The sequence below is a fragment of the Musca domestica genome, unplaced genomic scaffold (genome assembly GCF_030504385.1).
Source record: "Musca domestica strain aabys unplaced genomic scaffold, Musca_domestica.polishedcontigs.V.1.1 35, whole genome shotgun sequence".
Taxonomy (NCBI): Eukaryota; Metazoa; Arthropoda; class Insecta; order Diptera; family Muscidae; genus Musca; species Musca domestica.
Genome location: NW_026712315.1, coordinates 5,976,291 through 6,003,991, shown reverse-complemented (window position 1 = coordinate 6,003,991; position 27,701 = coordinate 5,976,291). Strand labels below are relative to the sequence as shown.

At 37.8% G+C, this 27,701-nt stretch overlaps 1 protein-coding gene across 5 annotated transcripts in view; it reads right to left on the bottom strand.

The window, feature by feature from the left end:
- Positions 1-4,891: 4,891 nt before the first annotated feature.
- Positions 4,892-27,701, bottom strand: part of LOC101900986 (uncharacterized) — a 65,377-nt gene continuing 42,567 nt past the window's right edge. For all 5 annotated transcript variants that reach the window (XM_059125690.1, XM_005190433.4, XM_005190436.4 and 2 more), the window contains 3 exons: positions 23,158-23,257; positions 8,700-9,657; positions 4,892-5,108 (listed from right to left, as the gene is read on the bottom strand). In XM_059125690.1, the coding sequence (XP_058981673.1) occupies positions 5,029-5,108; positions 8,700-9,657; positions 23,158-23,257 (1,138 nt within the window). In that variant the 3' untranslated portion in view covers positions 4,892-5,028. The remainder of the gene's footprint in view (positions 5,109-8,699; positions 9,658-23,157; positions 23,258-27,701) is intronic.

The following is a 27,701-nucleotide window of genomic DNA, read 5'->3' as shown; positions in this document are numbered from 1 at the left end:
TGTTTTTTTCAATCCACTTCCGTGACGTCGGGCTACGCTACTAGTGTCACGATTACGAGCGATGGTACGAGACACATAAGATTTATTCGCATTTAAATGCTGGAGTGCTCTTACGATAGCCACTTGAATTCCATCACGAATAATTTTTTTTTTCTGGAAAATTCTTTTGTCCGCTTGTAAACAATATAATGAGCTGTCACTGGAATAATTATAACAGCTGTCGGACGAGTGGCTTAGAAATGACAGCAGCCTGAAGTTGATTGCCATTTTTTTATGTCACACTGTACCTCACGCGTATTTTAATTTTTTTCTACAAATTATCACATCTAAAGTGAAGGAAGTAGTCGATATAGTCCAAACTTCGCAATAATTATTATATCATATTTATTTAGGTCCGAAACGAAATGGAGAATATTGGCTCATTCCTTAGGAATCTAGTACATAGAGGGTCAACCATTTAAACCATCATAACAGAAGTCAAAATATATTTAAATAATCGAACATTGGCTGAGGGCATAAATCTTTCGGCAAAACTGACTGACACTTTTTAACTCATTCAGGAATCTGAATAGGTGGCATAACTTACATAGATGTGCTGTAATAGCTAAAGCCGCAACATAACTTGTATTTCTAGAGGGTCTTCTAGAAATACAAGTTCTTCCATCGATCTTAAACTGCTTCTTCGGGTTTTCCATGAAAAAAAATCCCTCCATAGGTCACCTATAGAAAAAATGATTTTTTACGTAGTCTCTTATTAACATTATTAATTTAAAAAAAAAAAAAAAAAACATCATCTGATTATCACTGTACCAATGTAACTCATCATCATCACCATCCTGCAAACCAACTTAAGCCAACTTTAATGAAAGTAGTTCTCTTTACAGTGTTTTTTTTTTTTTTCTTCTCCATTTAGATGATTTTTTGCACTTGTACCTCCGCATTTTGTTGCCTTTTTTTTTTTGCTCTCCTCAGTTCTTTTTAAATAATTTCACAGATGAATGCGAATATTTTTACAACCCTGCCGCCCAGTGGAGTTTATTTATGTTCACTTTATTTGTCAGTTAAGGTTGATCTTGTGGATGGTGAAAAAAATACATTGGCAAGGATGCTTGAGGTTGATAATAACACAAACGACGACAAAAAGGGCTGGATGAAATTTATGATGGAGAAAAAAATCCCTAAGACATTACATGGGAAGTGATGATTACCACAATTATGTTGTTATTAAATATTTGTTGTTTTTTGTTTCTAGCTACAGAGGAAGAGGATACAATACACGGTGAGAAGAAAAACCTGCAACCAACTTCGGGCTGTTGTCATTTCTAAGCCACTCGTCCGACAGCTGTTAAAATTATTCCAGTGACATAATGTGCTGTCACTGGAATAATTTTATTTTAATTGTTTACAAACGTACAAAAGCATTTTGGTGAGAATTTTCCAGAAAAAAAGTTATTTGTGAGGGAGCACAATTCAAGCGTGATAGTGATAGTGTGATTTTTATGCTTGGCTGGAAAGCCACAAGTGGCTGTCCTTTTTTGTCTCGTACCATCGCTCGTTACCGTGATTCTGGTAGCGTAGCCCGACATATGTCAAGGAAGTGGACGATTGAAAACAGCAACATCAGCAATAATGGTTCGAACCCGCGTCGCAGTGACCGAAAAATGGCTCGTGAGCTGAACATATCGCAATATTCCATTCGGCAATTTTTGAAAAATTAGCTCGGGGTAAAACCATTAAAATTCCAAAAAGTGCAAGAACTTACACCGCAACAGAAAGAAAAAAGACTCAAAGGAGCTAAAGAGTTGCTTCGCCTGGCCGAAAGTGGTGAACTGCCGAATTTGGTTTTCTCCGATGAGAAAACATTCGTTGTCAAGGAGTTTATAAACAAACAAAATGATCCTGTTTACTTGCCAAAGAGGTCAGCTGAAAATGTGCACCTTCGGTTCGCCACCAGAACTCAAGCGCCGGCCATGGTTGTTGTTGTTGTAGCAGCTCATACATCTGTGTTCCTTCGGTTTCCATTTTCTGACTCAGTTCAATCAGGTTCTGCCTCTAAGTCCAGTCTCTAAAAGGATGCAACCTGTATGGGTTGTGTCCATAACTAGACTGGAGTTAGGTGAGTAGGCTTGGCTGGGCAGCGAAATAAGTTCAGCGTGTCATGTGGGCCTGTGCCACATGCAGGGCAGATGTTCTGCACGTCGCCGTTGATCCGGGCCCAGTAGGAATTTAGGCGGCTGCACCATCCGGATCGTAATTGAACCAAGACTACTCGGGTTTGTCGGGGCAGCTCTCGTTCTTCAGCTGCGACGGGAGGGGGATGGTCTCCTAGCAAAGTATTCACTCTATATCCTTCAATGGCTTCTGAGACCGCATTAGAGTGAATACTATTCAGTCCCGCTTGATAGGCCTGTTAATCTAGAGGCTATCTCTTATACCTCTGTACCTCTCTCTCTAGATCATGAAGGTCTTTCCTAACGTGCCTGGGCGGAGGTTGCCTATCCACAAGATGGTGATTTGGATGGCTTTGTCTATAACACCCAAGCAGGTATTGCATTGACAGCATTTTGTTATGCTGTCGCACCGGTAAGACCTTCGCCTCCTCATGTAGGTGATCGACAGGTGTCATGAGAAGGCACTCTGTTGCGGTTCTAAGGGCGGCATTCGGGCAGGACTGAACATTTTTCCACTGCGTAGCACTGACGTTGGCGGACCACACTGGAGCCGCATAGTTTACCACAGACCGGCCTATCGCGTTGTAAGAGGTCAACAAGGTTTCCTTATCAGCTTTCCAAGTACTGCCGGCCAGAGACTTGAGGACCTTGTTCCTACTTCTAATCTTGTCGCAGATAGCTGTGGTATGCGCGGACGACTTAAAGAGGCTATCGAATGTGACCCCTAAAAACTTGGGGTAGTTGGTTGTCGGAATAATAGCACCATCGACCTGCACATTCAAGGATAGCCCCATCTCCGCAGTCCATGTGGTGAAAAGTGTGGCCGTCGACTTAGTGGCGGATATCTTCATATTCCTCGCAGTGAAAAAGGCGGTAAGATCAACAAGGTAAGCGTTTAACCGATCGCAAATGTCATCAATAATGGGTCCGGACGCCACGAGCGTACAATCATCTGCGTACGTTATAATCACTATGCCGTCTGGAGGGCGTGGAATTTCAGAAAGGTAGAGGTTAAACAGTTCCGGAGATATCACTATCCAACGTTTCAAACTTGGCCGGAGGGTGGTGCGCTCAATGTCCTCGAACAGTGTGGCATGATTGACTGTATCAAAGGCTTTTGATAAATCAAGTGCCACCATAACTGCCTGTTCTGGTTGAGACCTCTACTGACATGTGTGGAAATGGCGTGTAAAGCTGTTGTTGTGCTATGCAATTTCCGGAATCCGTGTTGATGATCGGCTACTGGGAAACACTCTCTCATGCTGGGGAGGAGTAATGGTGATGGTGTGGGCCGCCATAACAGCCGATGGTCGCTCTCCGCTCGTATTAATCGATCGTGGCATGCGAATAAATGCCGAATATTATCGCGAAAATATTGTGGAGGGTGTATTAAAGCCTTGGGCACGCAAACATTTTGGCCGCAGACCTTGGACATTCCATAGGAACTCTGCACCATCGCAAGCGCCAACCAAGAATGATTACAAATTGAGGTTCCTCGCTTCATTTCCACCACCAAAATCTCCGGATACCAATCCATTGGACTATTGTGCCTGTAGTATTTTGGAAATCAAGGTTGGCACTAAAAATACCAAAGTGTCGATTACCTCAAGCAAGCGCTTCGCCGGAAATGGGCCAAAATACCGCAGAGCAACATTCGGGCAGCATGTGACAGATTCATTGGCAGTTTGAAGACCATAATTCGTGCCAAAGGTGACCAATTCGGGCAAATCGAAATTTATTCTAAAATTTGATGTTATTTCCGACATTTGTTGCTTTCATTCAATAAAATTAAAAAAAAAAAATAAATGTTAAAATTATGGTGTTTGACTTTGTTGCAGTTTTTTTCATCTCACCCTGTAAATGAAGATGAAGAAACAATGAGTAATGATAATATTTGCGAACAAACTTGAAAAGTTAACAAATTAATTAATTATCTCATTTTCATGCGATTTCCGAATCTAAATTATTTTAATTTAAATTACCTAACCTCCATTAAAAACTCCGTTTAGTTGTTCCTTTTATTTCATTTATTTATTATTTTTGTTTTTCGTTTTTTTTTTTTTTACGTAGAATCGATGTTCATCTGCATTGACCAGACATATATAAATACTACACATACAGTATTTGTTTTTTATATTTATTTGTTTAACAATTTTGAATCTTGATTTAAATTAAAGTTCCTGTCATGATTTTTTTGTTTTTTTTTTATCAAAAGCATATTACCTGCCATAGATTAATCCGAAAACTAAAACAAAAAAGAAAACGACATTTTGAAAATATAACACATATGGATTTCATTCAATAACTTTTTTCTTCTTGTTCTTCCTCTTTTTCATAGGTGACAACTTTTCTCTCGTCATTTGAGATCGAGTTAATTACATTTGTAAGGCGTATTCTTTATTATAATATTATAAAGCAAAATTAAAAACATAAAAATTATACATACAATGCCAATTGTGGGGGGTGTAATATTCCATTTTCAAGGAATCTATAAAATAAATTAAAAACTTAAAAAAATAAACAGGGCTTGGCGGCGTTTTTTCTGGGGGGGTGGTTTAGCTGGAAATTTTATGGAAACATTCCATTCTTGTTTCTTTTTTTTAGTTTTCTTCTTCTACAATAAGTCTTTCGTATTAGAGCATTTTTTTCTTCTTCTTTTCTTTTTTTTATTTCATTTGTTATTTTTTCCACTAAACATCTGCTCGACATTCATTATATCATATTTCTGTATAAAACATAGTTTGTTTGTATGTGTTGTGATGCTTGCTGGTTGTATTCCTGTTGGCGCCTCTTTTGACGGTGGTCTTGCATTATTTGAATCGCCCATCATATTTCATCTTTGCTACTCCGCCAACGTCTAGAGTGTTGCTGATGTTGTTTCGCTTTTGGCGCAATCCTCAACCTGAACCACATCATCACTGTTACCACTGCTACCACCTGTAAAGAAGTAAAGAGAGTGAGAGTGCGTGAGAAGGAGTCAAATTGCGAATTCTAAATTCTTAAAACTCTTTAGAATTTCAAATTGTAGTCCCGCAACGACGAATCGTAAATGAAAGCCAAATGTGCTATAGCTAATGGAATAAAACTTAATTAGAATAAATCCCCGGTGGTTACACCATTTCCAAGAGGTCGATATTTGACTAAATTCTAAGAGAATAAAATTACCCCTAAAAGTATGCTTTGAGAGTTGGCGAGTTATTCAACAACAAAGCAAAGATGGAAATCAACCAAGGTGAGAATTCATAAAACTAAATTCTAAGAGAATAAAAAATACTCCTTAAAGTATGCTTTGAGAATTGGCAAGTTCTTCAACTAGAATGCAAAGTTGGAAATCAACCAAGCTGAGAATGCATAATACGCTTCTTTGACTGGCTTCAGTCATCGGCTGAACAAAAGAGTGTAGGGTGAATAAGAATCCTCCTAATCATTCTAAAACTCCTAAAACAAAATCCTACGAAAAAGCTAGCCAATGACATAAGCCAGTCAAAAAAGCGTTTTATGTAGTCTTAGCTTCAAAAAATTGTATCTATGTAAGGCATATATCATCCTACAAGGTTTAGAAACTTGTCTATGTCGCAAAGAGGACTTCCATGAAATTCCATGTATGAAAAACAAAGTAGAGGGACGACTACTGTACAGATATTCTCATATCTATAGAAGCCTCCTAAGATCTTTAAAAGGGAAAACAATTAAAGACCATCAAATGATAAACTATGTATGAAAGACAACGAGGAAGAGGTCTTCTATCTGAGGACGAGCTTTTAGAGGCCATCTATCTAGTGAAAACATTTCAAAGAAATTAACATACCCTCAGCCATATGGCTAGAGAGAGGGTATATATCATTTGATACGGCCAAAACGTGCCACAACGAAAAAACTATTTTAGACCTTAGGTCTCTTTTTACCAAATTTGTTTCAGGATATTTGGAGTCGATCTAAAGATGTTCGTCCGTCCGTCTGTGTGTCAATCTGGCTAGTGCGCCCAATAACTCTCGAAGGGAGTATCCGATTTGATCCAAACTTGGTACATCGTAGTCTTAATGTCGGCCCACTCCTTCTGGTACCTCCCCCACTAAAGATCAAAATTTCCAAAAAAAAAATTATTTAATACACAGAAAGGTAAAGGGTAATCCAATTTGGCTCCAGCTTTGGAAATCCTAATATTTGCATCAGTGCTAGGTCAGGTGCGAAAATGGAAAATGTCGGTCCACTCCACCAAGTTCCTACCACACCAAGGGTCAAATTTTTGAAAAAAAAATAACTCTTATAAAATGTGATATAAGAGTCCAATTGCCTTCAAATTATACACATCCAAATATTTTAATTAATTAAATTTTTAATTAATTATTTCGTGCGAAGATGGGTCCACTCCTCCCCCACAAAGGGTCAACATTTTTAATATCCATGAAATTCATGAAACGCGAAATTAAGATCCGTTTCCATTCAGAATTGGAACATCTCAATATTTCCATCAACACAAGACCTGTAATAAAGATGGAAGTGATCGGACAATTTCTTCTGATACCTCCCCCACGAAGGGTCAAAGTTTTGAATAACCAAAACGATTATAAAATCCCAAATAAGTATCCAGTTCTCTTTATATTTTACACATCCCATTATTTCTACTAACTGAAAATCTGCTGTGAAGATGGGATATATCAGTCCACTCCTTCTGATACCTCCCCCACAAGGGGTTTAAAATTTTGAATATTCATGAAGCTCATAAAACGCAAAATTAACACCCGTTTCCATTCAGCCTTGGTACATCTGATGATATATATCTGCGAACCACTTCTGGTACTTAACCCACAAAGAGTCACAATTTTCAATATATTTATCTGACATAACTTGCGAAATAAGTCGGCGATTCTTTACAGGCCCCATAAATGGTCAAAAGTTTGAAAAATCATAACTCAAGGCTGGGGCTATTCATCTATCGACAAAACCGGTTGATAATAAATTATACAACAAGTAAAAAACACATTAAGTTCGGCCAGGCCAAACTTTTAATACCCTCCACCTTAGGGTAAAGGAAACATTAGAAGAAATGTGGCAAAAACCATTAAAATGCCGAATATCGGGAGGTACCGTTATATGGGGGCTATACCAAATCGAGGACCTACACATGCAAGGTTTCGCCAACGGAGCTAGAACCCATTATGATCTACAAATACCAATTTTCAGACAAATCAGTGAAAAAATGTGGCAAAAATCAAATCAAATTACCGAATATCGGGAGGTACCGTTATATGGGGGCTATACTAAAACGTGGACCTATAATTACAATGACTCGCCACTCGAACTGGGACCCATTATGATCTACAACTACCAAATTTTCAGAGAAATTCGTGAAAAATGAGTCAAAAATCATCAAAATACCGAATATTGGGAGGTACCGTTATATGGGGTCTATACCAAAACGTGGACCCATAATTACAATGACTCGCCACACGAACTGGGACTCATTATGATCTACAACTACCAATTTTTAGACAAATCCGTTAAAAAAATGTGGCAAAAATAATCAAAATATCAAATATCGGGAGGTACCATTATATGGGGCCTATACCAAAACGTGGACCTATACATGCAATGTTTTGCCAAACGTACAGGGACCCGTTATAACACACACATATACCAATTTTCAGACAAATCCGTGAAAAAATGTGGTATAAATCATCAAAATACCGAATATCGGGAGGTACCGTTATATGGGGACTATACCAGAACGTGGACCGATATATCTCATTTTCAATACCAACCATCCTAGACACAATACCAATTGCTCTGCTAAATTTTGGCGCTCTAAGTCAAATAATGTGGGCTGTATCGTGATTTCAACAGACAGACGGACAGACAGCCAGACAGATAGATAGACAGACAGACAGACAGACGTACAGACAGACGTACAGACAGACGGACATCGTTAAATCGACTTAGAATTTTATGCCGATTATGAATATTTATACTTTATGGGGTCTACGGCGAATATTTACGGATGTTACAAACGGAATGACAAAGTTAATATACCCTCCTTTCCAAGGTGGAGGGTATAAAAATACCATAAATGAAACATAGAAAAAGTATAATTATATTAAGTTATATAATATTATAGTGTTTCTATTCATTTAAAAGATGCCTGTGAAGCGTCTAAAAGTATGCTATAAATTTATTAATTTCGGTAAGAGTCTCTCGAGTCTAAAATAATATAAAATCTGGCCTCCCATCGGCAAAATATTTTAAAAACCTCTTCTACCAAAGACATTCCGGTGTCCCTCTCCCTCTATAAAATAACTCGGTGTGCCTTAGGAGTTCTGGGGAACTGGGTCTCCTAGACTCCTATCAATGTGGGACTCTCTAACCGAAGTCTCTACCAAACATAATTTGCCCTGAAATGGTGTTCACAAAACTAAACCAGAAATGCAACCTGTTGCAAATCCATTAACTATTTCTAGAATATTAAATATCTCTCAAAGCTGTGGCTTCCAACAAAAACACTCTTTCCCCCCACCCTTCACTTAAACTTACCATTTTGTTGCACTGAACCGCTGCCCTCAATAATATTGGGGATATTTTTTAATGCTGTCGCTGGATTGGCGGTTGTTAATGACGCCGTCGACGATGAGGTTGATGACGCTGTTGATGATAAACTCTCACAACTCACTGGCTGGACTGAGGACACACTACCGCCCGAGCCCGAACCAGTTACAACAATTCTATTTGTTGAGTTGTCATTCAGATTTGAACTGCAGCTATTGTTGCTCGATGTACCACTTTCAGCTGGATCTGCGGTTGTGGTTTGTTGTGATGATGTGGATGAGGCATCATTGGCTGTTGTCTGTGACGAGGACAACGTCGATGATGACGATGATGTTGTTACCACAGTTGTGTTGGGCGTTGATGTTGTTGCTGGGACACGTGCCGCCAAATTCTCCGGATTTATTTGTATGGAACCCAAATTGATGCGTTGCAAATTACCTGTTGTTTGGATGCGCACCCGTATGGGTGGCTGGCGCCAGCCACGGGCCGACAGGGCCCGCCGTATCATGCCAAGGGCACCGCCAACATTCTGTCCGGCATAGTGTTGTAACAAACCGCCAACAAATGGCAGTTGTTGTGGTTGCATTTGACCATTGAGTTGGTGTTGTTGTTGTTGCTGTTGCATTTGTTGGGGTAGTGGGACCAAACGGAAAATGCGATTCGCCACAAAGGTACCCGGCTGTTGTTGTTGTTGCTGATGTGGTTGTTGTTGTTGCTGCTGCTGTTGGCCACCCACTCCACCGCCAGCCTGGCGATTGTTTGGCTGTTGTCCCTGCTGTTGTTGCGGTTGCTGTTGCATAATGCCGGCAACAATATTTCCACCAACAACACGAGCTCCACCACCGCCGCCGCCACCATCATTTTGATTACGTGTTAATATGAGTACTTGGGCCTGTTGCATAATTACCGGCAGCTCGTAATGATGGAAGAAATACAGCATGGAATGCTGAAAGCAAAAAACAAAAACATAAGAGATGGGAAAACCAATGAGTAGCTGTTCGTTCGGTTGCCATAGACAACAGATTCCAAAAAAAAAAATTCTGTACAATAGATAATTAATGAAATGCAATATAATAATAATCGAAATAGCCCTTCAGCAGAATAACGTCGCAGTTTTTAATAAAGCCAAAAAAAAGATGCAATAATAACAGCATGAAAATATGCCACTAATGCCACAGATGGATGTAAAAAAATCGAATTAAAAAATTACAAATAAAGTATTTAAATTAAGTTGTTCTCAATTGCATTTTGCAAAAAAAATGTATATCTGAAAAAAGGTTGGTAAGTATTTATTTTTTGCTTAAGTACGAGTTGAAATGAAATGAAAGCGGTCAGGAATTTTTTTCTTCGATATTTAAATTTCATGACTAAACTCAAGGACGTATACATCACGGCAGTATGTAAACGACCCATTGGACCGGTTTAAAGAGAATTTTAACACATTTTTTAAGAGTGTTACATATTTTCATAGAAAAAAACAAAACAAAGAACAGATTACGCCTGACTAATTGAAAACACAAAATAGGTGTGATATCCCCACAAATAAATGCCAAACTCTGTTCTTTTTATACCCTCAGCCATGTGGCTAGAGAGGGTATATATCATTTGATAGGTCAAAACGTGTCTAGTCGAAATAACGGTTTTAGACCCTAGGTCTCTTTGGACCAAATCCGTTTCAGAACATTTGGAGTCGATCTAGCGATGTTCGTCCGTTCGTCCGTCCGTCTATCTGATAGATAACTCTCGAAGGAAGTATCTGATTTGGTTCAAATTGGGTACATCGTAATATTTTTGTCAAACTAAGATCGAGTTCGGAGATGGGCACTATCGGTCCAATCCTTCTGGTACCTCCCCCAAAAAAGGTCGGAATTTTCAAATAAATATTTTTTTTGCACAAAAAAGAGAAAGAACAAAGCGATTTTGCTCCAACTTTGCAAATCATAAAATTTGCGTCAGTAATAGGTCGGGTGTAAAAATGGACAATATCGGTCCACTCCATCAAGTACCTCCGCACAAAGCGTCAAAATTTTGAATACTTACAACTCTTATAAAACGTGAGTGAACCCTATGTGGGGGGGGGGGGGGTCGTATCAGAAAAAAAATGGTCCGACCTCTATCATCTTTATAAAATATCTTTTTATGATGGAAATATTGAATGGAATCAGGTGTAAGTTTCGGCTTTTATAAATTTCCAAAAAGAGTGAACCAATATATTCCATCTTAACACCAGGCCTTGGGATAACCAAAATAATGTGACGAGTGTAATTGGAAAACCACACACATACTATTTTAAAAAAGTTACAATTATTCAAAATTTTTACCTTTTGTGGGGGAGGTGGTTGAGGGAGTGGACCAATATTGTCCATTTTCGCACTGATGTAAATTTTAGGATTTACAAACTTGGTTCAAAATCGGATTATCCGTTCTTTTTCTGTGTAGAAAAATAGTTTTTTTTTTTTTTTTTTTTTTTTTTTTTTGAAAATTTCGACCTTTTGTGGGAGATGTAGCAGAAGGTGTGGAACGATATTTGACAGATACCCCTTTCAAGAGATGTCGTGCGCTCCAGCCAACCAGACCGACGGACATCGCTAGATTGACTCCACATGTCCTGACACAGATTTGGTCGAAAAAGACCTAGGGTCTAAAAAAGTTATTTCGACGAGGCACCTTTTGGCCGCATCAAATGATATACGGAGTGAAATGAAAAAACTGCAGCCATCTTCAGACTGTTGTCATTTCTAAGCCACTCGTCAGACAGCTGTTAAATTTATTCTATTGACAGCTCATTAAATTGTTTACAAGCGTACAAGAGCAATCTGGTGAGAATTTTCCAGAAAAAAAGTTATTCGTGATGGAATTCACGCGTGATTTCTTTATATTTGGCTGGAAAACCACAAGTGGCTATCGTTAAAGCTCTCCAGCATTTAAATGTGAATAAATTTTCTGTGTCTCGTATCGTCGCTCGTTAGCGTTGTACTGGTAGCGTAACCCTACGTCAAGAAAGTGGACGGAAGAAAACAGCAACATCAGCAGAAATGGTTCGAAAAGTAAAGAAGCGACTTGATCGAAACCCGCATTGCAGTGGCCGAAAAATGGCTCGTGAGCTGAACATATCGCTACATATGAACTTATGAGCTCGGGGTAAAGCCATTGAAATTCCAAAAAGTGCAAGAACTTACACCGCAACCGAAAGAAAATAGACTCAAAAAAGAGCTATAGAGTTACTTCACTTGGCCGAAAGCGGTGAACTGGCGAATTAGAAAACAAAATGATCGTGTTTACTTGCCAAAGAGGTCAGCTGAAAATGTTCACCTTCGGTTGGCCACCAGAACTCAAGCGCCGGCAATGGTGATGGTGTGGGCCGCCATAACAGCCGATGCTCGCTCTCCGCTCGTATTAATTAAATGCCATTTATTATCCCGAAATTAATTTATTAATTAATTTATTAATCAACCGTGGCATCAGAATAAACGCCGAATATTGTCGCGAAAATATTCTGAAGTGTGTATTAAAGCCTTGGTCACGCAAACATTTTGGCCGCAAACCTTGGACATTCCAACAGGACTCAACACACGCCACCCAAGAATAGTTACAAAATTAGGTTCCTCGCTTCATTTCCAGCGCACAATGGCCACCAAAATCTCCGGATACCAATCCGTTGAACTATTGGTTCTGAATTATTTTGGAAAGCAATGTTGGCATTAAAAACATACCAAAGTGTCGATCACCTCAAGTAAAGCGTTTCGCCGGGAATGTGCCAGAATACCGCAGAGAAACATTCGGGCCGAGTGTGATGGTTTCATTGGTCGTTTGAAGGCCATAATTCGTGCCAAAGTTGACCCATACGAACAAAACTAAACTTATTCTAAAATTTGATGCTATTTTCCCAAATTTTTTGCTTTCATTTAATAAAATTTAAAAAAGAAATGTACAAATTATGGTGTTTGACTTTGTTGCAGTTTTGTTTGTATCAAAAGCGATCCGCGATAGCCAGCCAGCCAGTGGTTGTCCAGCCATAAAGAAATCACACTATCACGGTTGAATTCTGCCACGAATAAGTTTTTTTTCTGGAAAATTCTCGCCAAAATTCTTTTGTGCGCTTGTTAACAATATAATGAGCTGTCACTGGAATAATTTTAACAGCAGTCGGACGAGTGGCTTTAAGATGACAGCAAAGTTGCTTGCAGTTGCTTGAGTTTTTTCATCTTACTCTGAAGTTTGCTTGCCCTGAATATGATACTGTAAACAAATCTACAACTATTATTCTTTATATTTTTTTGAAAACGATTCTAAGTTTTTTTTTTTTCAAATTTCACATGAATTCAATGTTAAAATAATCCTGATAAACCAGTATTCAAAATCTAGAATAGACTTCCAAAAATATTCTCAAAAATCGAGAATAGTCCCTTATAGTTATGGCTTGAAAAAAAATTATTTTCAAAAATAAATTAAATATACTATTTTGTTGGGAATATGTTGTAACTATGTGTGTGTGTTTGTTTTTTCTTTTTTTTTTTTTTTTGCTTTTGTTATGCCAGGGAACACCTCCCAACATTCTGAATTCATCAGCCAGTCAACAACAAAGTCAGGTCATGGTGATATTCAATCTACACAAACAAACGAGATATGAGAGGAGAGAAAACAACAACAACACCAACAACCTATTCCAATCTCATTGTCAAAATCATAATCAGCAAAAACAAATTATTTTTATTGGAAAAGGAAATTTATTCCAACATCAATATGTAGATAGATACATATGTATGTTCGTACGTATGGACATCATTGTCATATTCACATTAAGGTAACATAATCCCATAGTAGCGTATTGAATTTTTGCCACTTATTCAGTCACATAACCAGAGATTGCATTGAAATATCAATATTTTCCACGCAAAAAAAAATAAAATAATAACTTTTCAAAGAATTTCAATTATTATGCGATGGTGGTACCATGGTGCGTATACATTGTGACAACAAGTATACGCACAATTGAACGAGATGGGTGAAAAGGGGGGGGGGGGCATATATTGAGAGAATATCAGTGTAGTTTATTACGACATTATGGAACTATGGCGATAGGGCATGTTATCCCATTTGCTGATCACAATTTTTATACCCTCCACCTTGGTATGGAGGGTATATTAATTTTGTCATTCTGTTTGTAACTCCTCGAAATATTCATGTCAGACCCAACAAAGTTCTTGATCAGCGTGAAATTCTAAGACGATTGAGCCATGTCCGTCTATCTGTCTGTCTGTCTGTCCGTCTCTCTGTCTGTCTGTTGTAATCACGATCAATCTTTCGAACGAATTGAGATAGAAGGTTAAAATTTTGCACACATGTTTATTTTGCCACTAGGCAGGTTAAGTTCGTCATGTAGGTCCACGTTTTCATATAGCCACCAAATAACGGTACCTCCCGATATTCGGTATTTTGATGATTTTAGCGACATTATTCACCGGAATAGTTTAAAATTTGGCATTTGAAATTCGAAATGGATACTTCAGTCTAAGGCAGAAAATCGTCTATGCAGGTTCACGTCTTCTTATAGCCCCCATATAACTGTACCTACCGATATTCGGTATTTTGATGATTTTTGCGACATTATTTACCGGAATCGTTTCAAATTTGGCATTTGAAGTTCGAAATGGATACTACAGTCTAAGACAGAAAATTGTCTGTGCAGGTCCACGATTTCATTTAGCCTCCATATAACGGTACCTCCCGATATTCCGTATTTTGATGATTTTAGCGACATTATTCACCGGAATTTTTTCAAATTTGGCATTTGAAGTTCGTAGTGAATACTACAGCCCAAGGCAGAAAATCGTCTATACAGGTCCACGTCTTCCCACAGCCCCCATATAACGGTACCTCCCGATTTTTCGGTATTTTGATGATTTTAGAGACATTATTCACCGGAAATGTTTCAATTTTGACGTTTGAAGTTCGAAATGGATACTACAGCCTAGGGCAGAAAATCGTCTATGCAGGTCCACGTCTTCGTATAGCCACCATATAACGGTACCTCCCGATATTCGTTATTTTGATGATTTTAGCGACATTATTCACCAGAATAGTTTCAAATTTGGCATTTGAAATTCGAAATGGATACTTCAGCCTAAGGCAGAAAATCATCTATGCAGGTCCACGTCTTCGTATAGCCCCCATATAACGGTACCTCCCGATATTCGTTATTTTGATGATTTTAGCGACATTATTCACCGGAATTGTTTCAAATTTGGCATTTGAAGTTCAAAATGGATACTTCAGCCTAAGGCAGAAAGTTGTCTATGCAGGTTCACGTCTTCGTATAGCCCCCATAAAAGGGTACCTCCCGATATTCGGTATTTAATTGATTTTAGCGTCATTATTCAGCGGAATTGTTTCAAATTTGGCATTTGAAGTTCGTAATGAATACTACAGCCTAAGGCAGAAAATCGTCTATGCAGGTCCACGTTTTCATATAGCCTCCCAATATTCGGTATTTTATTGATTTTAGCGTCATTATTCACCGGAGAAGTTTCAAATAACGTGTTTAGAGTTCGTAATGGGAACTACATTCTGTGACAGAAAATTGTCTATGCAGGTCATCGTATAAGCCCCATATATCAGTACCTCCCTATATTCGGTATTTTGACAATTTTGGATACAATACTCACCGAAATTGTTTGAGATGTCGTATTTGAAGTTGGAATGAAAACTACAGCCTGTGACAGAAAATTGTATATGCAGGTCGAGGTCTTCGCATAGCTCCGGTATAACGGTTCCTCCCTATGTTCGGTATTTTGATGATTTTAGCTACATTATTCACGTCTATTTCAAGTTTCGAATTTGAATATGGTAATGGCTTGTGACAAACAATGTCTATGTAGGTGCACGTCATACAGACCCTAATATAACGGCTATATTCAGTATTTTTAAGATGTTAGCGGAATTTTTGGCGAATGTTATCTTTTTTGAAAATTTCCAAATTCGTTCTTAATGGTGGAACTTTGAATAGTTCGGCCCGGCCGAACTTACAGCTTTTTTACTTGTTAATAATAGTATTTATATTATTATTAAATATTTTAATATTTTAAGTGTAATTTTTAAGCAATCATCAATCGATTATACAAAAGGATGATCGGTAGAATATTTCGGATTTTAAGAGTATTTTTTTTTTTAATGTCGATGATTTTTAAGTATTAGACTACGGATTTATATTTAAGTATTAAGTATCAGATTTTAATTCGCCGACTTATATGAACACTATTTGCGTAACGATAATATATTTTTTAAAAAATTCTAATCGTGTATATGGAGCGTATACATTGTGACAGCATGTATACGCACAATTGAACTAGAAAGAGAAAACTATATGTTAAGAGTATGAAAATGTTCCCGGTCACGGATATGTCTACAATCATACAGAGCTCAAACGTAGATTTTTAAAGACTGTTTGCTCAAGGATCATTAGTTCAATAATTCAAGGATTTCAATCCATAATCCTTGAGGCCAATAATCGAAAATTTCAAAGAACAATCTCCCAAGGGTACTAGTTTTTAAAAAAAATTTTATAGGGTTAATATCACGGATTTTAAAGGAATTTTATCTCAAGTTTCATCAGGTCTACGATCTTGGATTTGTAAAGTATAATTTCTCAAGGTCTGAGATTGTGGATTGTTAAAGAACGATCATCTGGTCTATAACGTAAGTTTCTGAATATTTGTTCCACAAATTAATAGTCTTGAGATCTATAGTCGTGAATTTGGTTCTTGCAAAGTGGTCAGGCTTAATCCCTTTATAGATTTTTTTTTTTTTTTTTTTTTTTTTTTTTTTTTGTTAAAAAAGACAACATTTGTTTATTGGTGGAGAACGATATTAATATTTACCAGGAGGTAAGGCAGGGAATACCTAGGTTTCGGAAAGAGCCACCAACCCTCATCAGTTCCTCTGTTTTTTGTCTGGGATATTTTGTCTGGGATATTCTCCTCGGAAGTTATTTTATTTTATTATTTCCACTAATTTTATTATTTCCACTAATTTTATTATTTCCACTAATAAACAAACGTTGCTTTTATAAAAAAAAAACAACAATAAAGGGTTAAAGCCTGACCATTTTGCAATAACAAAATACTATGGGTATCCCGAACAAACAATGCAATACTGTTGTGTCGTGAATTTTAAAGAATATTTTCTCAAATATCATCTGGTCTGTAATCGACAAAATTTTAAAGAGAGGTCTATAATCGTGAATTTTCGACATAAATACTGCAACCAACTACAAAATGATGTCTTTCCTAAGCCAATCGTCCGACAGCTGTTAAAATTATTCCCGTTACAGCTCATTATATTGTTTACAAGCGAACAAAAGCCTTTTGGTGAGAATTTCCCAGAAAAAAATTGTGATTCCTTCATATTTGGCTGGAAAACCACAAGTGGTTATCGTTAGAGCACTCCAGCATTTAAATGTGAATAAATCTTTTGTGTTTCGTACCATCGCTCGTTACCGTGATACTGGTAGCGTAACCTGACGTTAAGGAAGTGGACGGAAGAAAACAGCAACATCAGCAGAAATGGTTCGACTTCCGACTTGATCGAAACCAGCGTCGCAGTGGCTGAAAAATGGCTCGTGAGCTGAATAGATCGCAATATTCCATTCGGCAAATGTTGAAATGAGCTCGGGCTGAAGTCATTGAAATTCCAAAAAGTGCAAGGACATACACAGCATCCGAAAGAAAATAGACTCAAAAGGGCTCAAAAGTTGCTTTGCTTGGCCGAAAGTGGTGAACTGCCGAATTTGAAATTTGGGTTTCTCCGATTTGAAAACATTTGTTGTCCAGCAGTTCATAAACAAACAAAATGATCGTGTTTACTTGCCAAAGAGGTCAGCTGAAAATGTGCACCTTCGGTTGGCCACCAGAACTCAAGCGCCGCCCATGGTGATGGTGTAGGCCGTCATAACAGCCGACGCTCGCTCTCCGCTGGTATTAATCGATCGTGCCATCAAAATAAATGCCCAATATTATCGCAAAAATATTCTGGAGGGTGTATTAAAGCATTGGGCACCCAAACATTTTCGCCACAGACCTTGGACATTCCAACAGGACTCAGCACGCGTCACCCAAGAATGGTTACAAAATGAGGTTCCTCGCTTCATTTCCAGCGTACAATGGCCACCAAAATCTCCGGATAACAATCCGTTAGACTATTGTGTCTGGAGTATTTTTAAAAACAAAATTGGCATTTGAAGTTCGTAATGAATACTACAGCCTAAGGCAGAAAATCGTCTATGCAGGTCCACGTCTTCCCATAACCCCCATATAACGGTATCTCCCAATATTCGGTATTTTATTGATTATAGCGTCATTATTCACCGGAGAAGTTTCAAATTACGTGTTTAGAGTTCGTAATGGGAACTACATTCTGTGACAGAAAATTGTCTATGCAGGTCTTCGTATAAGCCCCATATATGTATCAGTACCTCCCTATATTCGGTATTTTGACAATTTTGGGTACAATACTCACCGAAATTGTTTGAGATGTCGTATTTGAAGTTGGTAATGGAAACTACAGCCTGTGACAGAAAATTGTCTATGCAGGTCGAGGTCTTCGCATAGCTCCGGTATAACGGTTCTTCCCTACGTACGGTATTTTGATGATTTTAGCTACATTATTCACCGTTTATTTCAAGTTTCGAATTTGAATATGGTAATGGCCAACAAGGTTGGCACTAAAAAATACCAAAGTGTCGATCACCTCAAGCAAGCGCATCGCCGGAAATGGGCCAAAATACCGCTGAGCAACGTTCGGGCGTGTGACGGTCTCACTGGCCGTTTGAAGGCCATAATTCGTGTCAAAGGTGACCGATTCGAACAAATCTAAACATATTCTAAAATATGATGCTATTTCCGACCATTTTTGCTTTCATCCAATAACATTAAAAAAAAAAAATAAAAATTATGGCGTTTGTCTTTTTTATCTCACCCTGCATACCCTCTCTAGCCATATAGCTGAGGATTTAAAATAAAAACAGAAAAACATGTAACATCATTTTATGAATTCCGGCTCATCGAAGAATTTTACATTTCTTGTCGCGAATTTTTCAACCATTCACCATCCCCTGCCACCTCATAACATACATACCTACATTCTTGCATCCCTGGAATGTCAGTGAATATATACACATTTGTCATTGAACACAGCTACCTATTTACACACACACACACACACAGACACAAATCCGCTTCTTATATGTCTCATACAAATGTATCTGTTACAACATCAACAACATTTATTTGACACGTGTATTTGTTGGGTGACGAGTAGTAACAGCGACAAACGGTGAATGAGAAACAACAACTACAGCACGATAACGAACTGTAAAGACACGGTACACGTGAACTACAAAATATGGTTGGAGAGAAATGCCCGTGTGTGTGTGTGCTGGTGTTTTTTCTTGGTTTCATATTTGTTTTATTTGGAAAATAAAGCGACAGCCACTCAAAAGAAGCCCAAGAAAAGAGGAGAGCGAAAGAAAAAAAAAACACAGAACAGATCTCAGAACTCAATAATAATTAATAATCTGCCATAATTGGGTCGGCATTAATTACCTTGTTGCCAAAGAAGAGAGAAAACGCATTTTTCGAAATGGTGGGAGTGAGTGAATGAAACATATTTACAATTTGTTATTTTAGACATTTGTAAAAAGCGAATGGAATGGAATGGAGTGGAATGAATGGAAACTCTAAGGTGACAACAGGAATAACAATCCAAGCCATTCACACAATGTGTAGTCAAAGGAAAAAGAAAAACACCATTCATTCAAAACAATTTAGTTCTTTTTTTTTCTTTGTAAGGTTATTCTCGTTGAGAAACCTTAAACTGGATGTTGAACAAAACAAAAAAAGTAACGCAAAGGCGAAAAATGTTCACACTTGAAGATCTTACTTCAGGGTAAAAATTTAAAAATTCCATTTAACATGTTAAAGAGTATCAGTCGGTTTGCCGACAGATTGATACCCTCAGCGCCTTTATACGTATATTTTAACATGCATTTTAACATGTTTTATTATAACCTCTACCATACTATGGAAGGTATATTAATTTTGTCATTCCGTTTGTAAATCCTCGTAATACTCATGTCAGACCCAACAAAGTATATATATTCTTGATCAGCGTAAAATTCTAAGACGATTCAGCCATGTCCGTCTGTCTGTCTGTCTGTGTGTCTGTTGTAATCACGCTATCTTTCGAACGAATTGAGATAGAAGGCTAAAATTTTGCACACATGTATATTTTGCCATTAGGCAGGTTACGTTCGTAAATGGGCCATGTAGGTCCACGTTATCGTATAGCCCCCATATAACGGTACCTCCCGATATTGGGCATTTACATGATTTTAGCAACATTATTCACCGGAATTGGTTCAAATTTGGCATTTGAAGTTGGTAATGGATACTACAAGACAGAAAATGAGCCAAGATACCAAGACAGAAAATGAGCCATGTAGGTCCACGTCTTCATATAGGACCCATATAACGGTACCCCCCGATATTCGGTATTTTGATGATTTTAGCGACATTATTTAACGGAACCGTTTCAAATTTGGTATTTGAATTTCGTAATAGATACTGCAGCATAAAATAGAAAATGGGCCATGTAGGTCCACGTCTTCGTATAGCCCCCATATACCGTACTTCCCGATATTTGGTATTTTGATGATTTTAGCGACATTATTTACCGCGATTGTTTCAATTTTCGAAATGGATACTACAGCCTGAGACAGAAAATTGTCTGTGCAGGCCCACGTCTTCGTATAGCCCCCATATAACGGTACTCCCTATATTCGGTATTTTGATGATTTTAGCTACATTATAAACAGATTTTCCTTCAAATTTCGCAATAATTTATGACAAAATTGCCTGTGCAGTTACACGTCGTCGTATAGGCATTCGATATTTCTTAAATTTTAACAGAATTTTTAACGGATTTCATTTATTATTATTTTTATTTTATTTATTTATTTATTTATTTATTTATTTATTTTTTTTTTTTTTTGAAAATTGCCAAATTTGTACCAAATGGTGGAGGGCCGAACTTACAGCTTTTGGAGAAGGTACCAGAAGGGGGAGCCGGTATATCCCATTTTCACACCATAACTTGTAATGAATAAAATATTGGGGTGTGCGAAATTTAATGAAAATCTTGCCTTGCCTTTGTGGGGAAGATATTCAAAGGATTGGTCCGATATATCCCATCTTCACATCAGATCTTGTTTTGTTAGAAATATCGGGATGTGCAAAGTTTGAAAATAATCCGATGCTTATTTCGCATTTTATGAGCGTTTTGGTTGTTCAAAATTTTGACGCATTGTGGAGGAGCTACCAAAAGGAGTGGTCCGCTATACTCCATCCTTACACCCGATTTTGCAATGGTAAAAATGGTGGTGTGATATTTGAAGAGAATCTACATTATATATCGCAATTTATGAGCGTTGTAGTTATTCCAAATTAGGACCCTTTGTGGGGAAGGTACATGAGAAGGTACGTGAGATAAAAACAACTGCAAGAAATTCAAACGCCATAATTTTTACATTTTTTGAAAAAATGTCGGAAATAGCATCAAATTTTAGAATAAGTTCAGATTTATTCGAATTGATTACCTTTGGCACGAATTATGCTTTCAAACGGCCAATGAAACTGTCACACGCCGCCCAAATGTTGCTCTGCGGTATTTTGGCCCATTCCCGGCGAAGCGCTTGCTTGAGGTGATCGGCACATTGGTATTTTTCAGTGCCAACCTTGTTTTCCAAAATACTCCAGACACAATGGTCCATAGGATAGGTCGTGGTCATTGTGCGCTGGAAATGAAGTGAGGAACCTCATTTTGTAACCATTCTTGGGTGGCGCGTGCTGAGTGCGATGGAGCTGAGTCATGGTGGAATGTCCAAGTTCTGCGGCCGAAATGTTTGCCTCGGTATTTTAATACACCCTCGGAATTTATTCTGATGGCACGGTCGTTAAATACGAGTGATGGTGCACATTTTCAGCTGACCTCTTTGGTAAGTAAACACGATTATTTTGTTCGTTTACAAACTGCCAAAAACCATATTCGGCAGTTCGCCACTTTCGGCCAAGCGAAGCTACTCTTTAGCTCTTTTGAGTCTATTTTCTTTCTGTAGCGGTGTAAGTTCTAGCACTTTTTGGATTTACAATGGTTTTACCCCGAGCTTACGAGCCATTTTTCGGACACTACGACGCAGATTTAGATCAAGTCGCTTCTTTACTTTTCGAACCATTTCTGCAAATGTTGTTGTTTTCTTCCGTCCACTTCCTTAATGTCGGGCTACGCTACCAGTATCACGGTAACAAGCGATGGTACAAGATACAAAAGATTTACTCACATTTGGATTCTGGAGTGCTCTGACGATAGCCACTTGTGGTTTCCCAGCCAAATATAAAGAAATCACGCTTGAATTCCATCACGAATAACTTTTTTTTATGGAAAATTCTGTCACTGGAATAATTTTAACAGCTCTCGGACGAATGGCTTAGAAATGACAGCAGTCTGAAGTTCTGAAGTTCATCTCACCCTGTAGTCCAAACCTGACACGTCCCAATATTTATATCATATTTAATTGGGTCCGATACGAAATGGACAATATTAGCCCATTCCTTCGGAACTAACTCCATAGAGGGTCAACCATTTGAATAATCATAACAAAAGTCAAAATATATTGAACTAATCGAACATTGGCTGGGGGTATACAGCTGTCGGAAAAACCGACTGATACTTTTGAACATGTTTATTTTTAGAATCGTTTTAAGAGGCTACACAGTATTTTCTAAAGAACCAGAGGTCAACAAATATTTATGCAGAATATTTTCGAAGAACTATCAGGCTCTTGTTGTGGATTTTTTTCTGAGGAACTAAAGTTCAAAAAACGTGGAGTTTTTGGGAATATTTTAGAGCTATAATTGAGGATTAATAAGGAATATTTTTTAGGGAAACAATCTCAGATATTTTCATGAACCAAGCGACAAATACTTGGATTTCTTTAGGGGCACTAAGACTAAAATCTTTGGTTATTTAAGACTTTATTTGGGGAAATATCTGAAAAGAACATTTTCAATGGATATGGGGACTAAAATCTTTATTTTTTAAAATATTCCTTAAGGGATTGTGAGGGATATATTCATTGATTTTTTCAGGGACTTTTGGGGGGCTATAATTGTGAATCGTTAAGAATATGCCATGGTAGAAGAATACGGGCAGTCGCATCGTCACAACTGCTTGGACAATGAACTGTGAAACCGATTTTGGAATTGAAAATCTGTCTGGATTAAAAAACTATTGAAATTTAAAAAAAAAAAATTTTGAAAAATACAACCTCCAAAAAATAATATTTATTCCGCAATATATATTTTTCGAAAAAGATGTAAGGCACACTTTTACTTACCTGTATGAACAGCCAGGATGAGACCAGTGCCAAACTGCGATTTTGTCCACTAAAACGATAGTGGTACGCGTAGAAGGCAAAATGATATAAATAGAAGAATCTGAAAATAAAATTAGAGACAAAAACGATATTAGTAAAACAAGTAGAAAAACAGCTAAATTCAGGCGGGTCGATTTTTAAGTACCCTCCACCGTTTGGAAGAAAAATGCAAAATGTTAAGAAAATTTCGTCGAAAAATAACGTTTAAATGAAAACGCGAATATCTGACATATACGAAGACGGTACAATTTTTGGTACCGATACACAATAGTACCGATTCCGAACTTCACATACGAAATTTGAAACTATTTCGATTAATAATGTCGTCAAAATACCCAGCAAAGGAAGGTACCGTTATACGAACTGCAAATACGAAATTGCATGTGGGCTATACGAAGACGTGGACCTGCGCAAATTTTTGTCACGGGCTGTATTACCCATTAGGTGCTTCAAATATCCATTTCAATCCATTGAATAATATCGCAAATATCATCAAAATACCGAATATCAGGAGGTTTCGTTATATGGTAGCTATACGAAGGCGTGGACTCGCATATGCAAATTTTTGACATAGGCAAATATCATCAAAATACCCAGCAAAGGAAGGTGCCGTTATACGAACTGTAAATACGAAATTGCATGTGGGCTATACGAAGACGTGGACCTGCGCAAATTTTTGTCACGGGCTGTATTACCCATTCAAATATCATCAAATATCAAATATCATCAAAATACCGAATATCAGGAGGTTTCGTTATATGGTAGCTATACGAAGGCGTGGACTCGCATATGCAAATTTTTGACATAGGCTGTAGTACAATTATGAGCTTTAAATAAGAAGACGAATACCTGCATAAGCAAATTTTTGTCATAGGCTGTAGTACCCATTAGGTCCTTCAAATACGAAATTTAAAACAAATCCATTGAATAATATCGCTAATGTCATCAAAATACCGAATATCGGCAGGTATCGTTTTATGGTAGCTATAAGAAGGCGTGGACTTGCATAACTTTTTCACAGGCTGTAGTACCCACTACGAATTTAAATACGAAATTTGAAACAATTCCGATCTATAATGTCTTTAATACCATAAAAATACCGAATATTGAGAGGTACCGTGACATAGGAGCTATATTAAAACGTGGACCTGCATACGCAAATTTTTGTCATAGGCTGAAGTACCCATTACGAGCTCTAAATACGAAACTCGAAACAATTCCGGTGAATAATGTCTCTAGAATCATTAAAATACCGAATATCCGTAGGTATCGTTATATGAGGGCTATACGAAAACGTAGACTGACGTGACCCATTTTCGAACTTAACCTTAACTTAAAATTTAATTCTTCCGAGAGATTACAACAGACAGACAGACAGACGTACATGCAGGTACCTACATACCTACCTACATATTGACGAAAATGATTCCGAACTTCAAATACGAAATTGGAACAATTCCGGTGAATAATGTCGCTAAAATCATGAAAATACCGAATATCTTGGCGAACCGTTATATATGAGTACGATACTGAAACATGGATCAATTATCTCCCAGGGGGGAACCTCCTTGTGGGGATTTCTAAACTGTTCCATTGAATAATGCGGCTAAAGTCATAAAAACCGAATATGGGAGGTAACGTTAATGGGGGGAGGTGGTGGGCTATATCGTAGACCGATATAGTCCATCTTCGAACTTGACCTGCCTGCAAACAAAAGATAGATCGGTGCAAAGTTTTAGCGTCCTATCTTTATTTGTTATTACACTAGCGTGATTACAACAGACGGACGGTCTAGAATTACGCTGATTTTTAGATGTAAAATTATTATATCGATGAATAACAAATTGAATGACGAACTTAATATACCCGCTATACTACAGGGTGAGGAAACTGCAACAAAGTCAAATTTTTACATTTTTTTTTTAATTTTATTGAATAAAAGCAAAAATGTCGGAAATAGCATGATATTTTTGAATAATTTTAGATTTGTTCGAATTGGTCACCCTTGGCACAAATTATGGCCTTCAAACAGCCAATGAAACCGTCACACGCTGCCCGAATGATGCTCTGCTGTATTTTGGCCCATTTCCGGCGATCGACACTTTGGTATTTTTTAGTGAAAACCTTGCTTTTCAAAATACTCCAGACACAATAGTTCAACGGATTGGTATCCGGAGATTTTGGTGGCCATTGTGCGCTGGAAATGAAGGGAGGAACCTCATTTTGTAACCATTCTTGGGTGGCGCGTGCTGAGTGCGATGGTGCTAAGTCATGTTGGAATGTTTGGGACGAGTAGCTTAGAAATGACAGCAGTCTGAAGTTGGTAGCAGTTTTTTCATCTCACCCTGTATAAAAGAATCCTATAGGCAGCAGGACTTTATTGAGTCGTCTATGAACAGAAACCCTCAAAAAATCTTCTCCGGCAGCATTTAAGATGTTTTGAAGAAAGAGATCCAATAAAGCCTTCTACGAAAAACATCTTCTATGGACCGTGGGTCTTCATTTCGTAGAAATCCTTAAAATGTCACTTTACGGATAAAAGCCCTTCAAAAAAGATTGTGCCACAAAATTCTGATACAAAGGTCTTTCATAGACAGACACCTTAAAGAGGCTTTCTTGGATTGACGGCCTTTTCAAAGGTCTTACATACACTCTCTCACTCTCTCTCTCTCCCTCCCTCTCTATCCCTCTCTTTCTCTCTCTCCATCTCTCTCTCCCTCTCTCTCTCTCTCTCCATCTCTTTCTCCCTCTCTCTCTCTCAAATCCCATCTCTTTCAGTCCACTTTTTAAATTTTCGCATTTATGATTTATGGAAATAAATCGATACACCACGGAAAACACCAAAGATAGCATTCTCCTCTTCCTTCCCCTTATGAATGGTTTTTTCATCTCACCCTGTATGTATGGTGAAGGGTATAACGACGAAAATATGTCTACATACAAGTGCATAGCATAATAGTTGATCACAGATGATAACTTATTTAACTTCTTTTTCCACACCGTGATATCCAGGGACCGAACCAGATGACTGGAATGGGCTACCCAAGTGACCATTTTATTTAGCCAATAAATTACAATGCCCTTTTCCTGCATTTCATCCTTATAATGAATCCGATCTATTAGATACAAAAATTCTCCATTGCCATCCCTGAATTCCTGGGTATATCAAAATAAAATGGCAATATATTTTCAATATTAACCAAAAAAAAAGAGAGATAATAAAATCAACATCAACTGAATTTATTTTCAGCAGCATTTCATATTTTTTGCATATCCCAGCAACAACAACAACAATCGATCAGAAAAAAGGAATTCCATTGCTTATTAGCAACGCATGGACGTGAGCTACCAGCCAGTAAATTAAAAATATATTGTTTGTTAATTCGACTCAAATTGGCTGTTGAAAGTTCAAAGAAAAATGAGAGAGACACGGAGGGAGAGAGACAAATAATTAAGGCCAGTCAGTCATCATCCATTGTTGGATGCGATTGAATTGGTAAACAATTTTTTGTTCATTAAATATTTTTTTTTTTTATTAATATTAAAAATGTGAAATGTGAAAGAAGTTTGGACAGGTGGGGGGAATCAATGGAAAAATTATGGTGAATGGGGGGGTGGAGCTAAACCGGAAATTGAGTACATCTCAAAATTTTAAACATAATTCGGGCTTCCCGACCTATATATATACCAGCATATGACCTTTTACATGCATATGTATATGGTTTGTAGCGTTTACATCATACGAAAATTAGTATGGAGGATGAGATGAAAAAAACTGAAACCAACTTCAGACTGCTGTCATTTCTAAGCCACTCGTCCGACAGCTGTTAAAATTATTCCAGTGACAACTCATTATATTGTTTACAAGCGTACAAAAGCATTTTGGTGATAAGTTTACAGAAAAAGGTTTTTCGTGATCGAATTCCAGCGTGATATTGTGATTTCTATATATTTGGCTGGAAAAGCACAAGTAGCTATGGTCAGGGAACTCCAATATTGAAATGTGAATAAATCTTTTGTGTCTCGTACCATCGCTCGTTACCGTGATACTGGTAGCGTAGCCCGACATATGTCAAGGAAGTGGACGGAAGAAAACAGCAACATCAGCAGAAATAGTTCGAAGAGTAAAGAAGCGACTTGATCGAAACCCGCGTCGCAGTGGCCGAAATATTCAATATTCCATATTTCATTCGGCAAATATTGAAAAATGAGCTCGGAGTAAAGCCATTGAAATTCCAAAATGTGCAAGAAATTACACCGAAACAGATAGAAAATAGACTCAGAAGAGCTAAAGAGTTGCTTCGCTTGGCCAAAAGTTGTGAACTGCCGAATTTCGGTTTCTCCGATGAGAAAACATTCTTTTTCCAGCCGTTTGTAAACAAACAAAATGATCGTGTTTCATTGCCAAAGAGGTCAGCTGAAAATGTGCACCTTCGGTTGGCCAGCAGAACTCAAGCGCCGGCTATGGTGATAGTTTGGGCCGCCATAAAAGCCGATGGTCACTC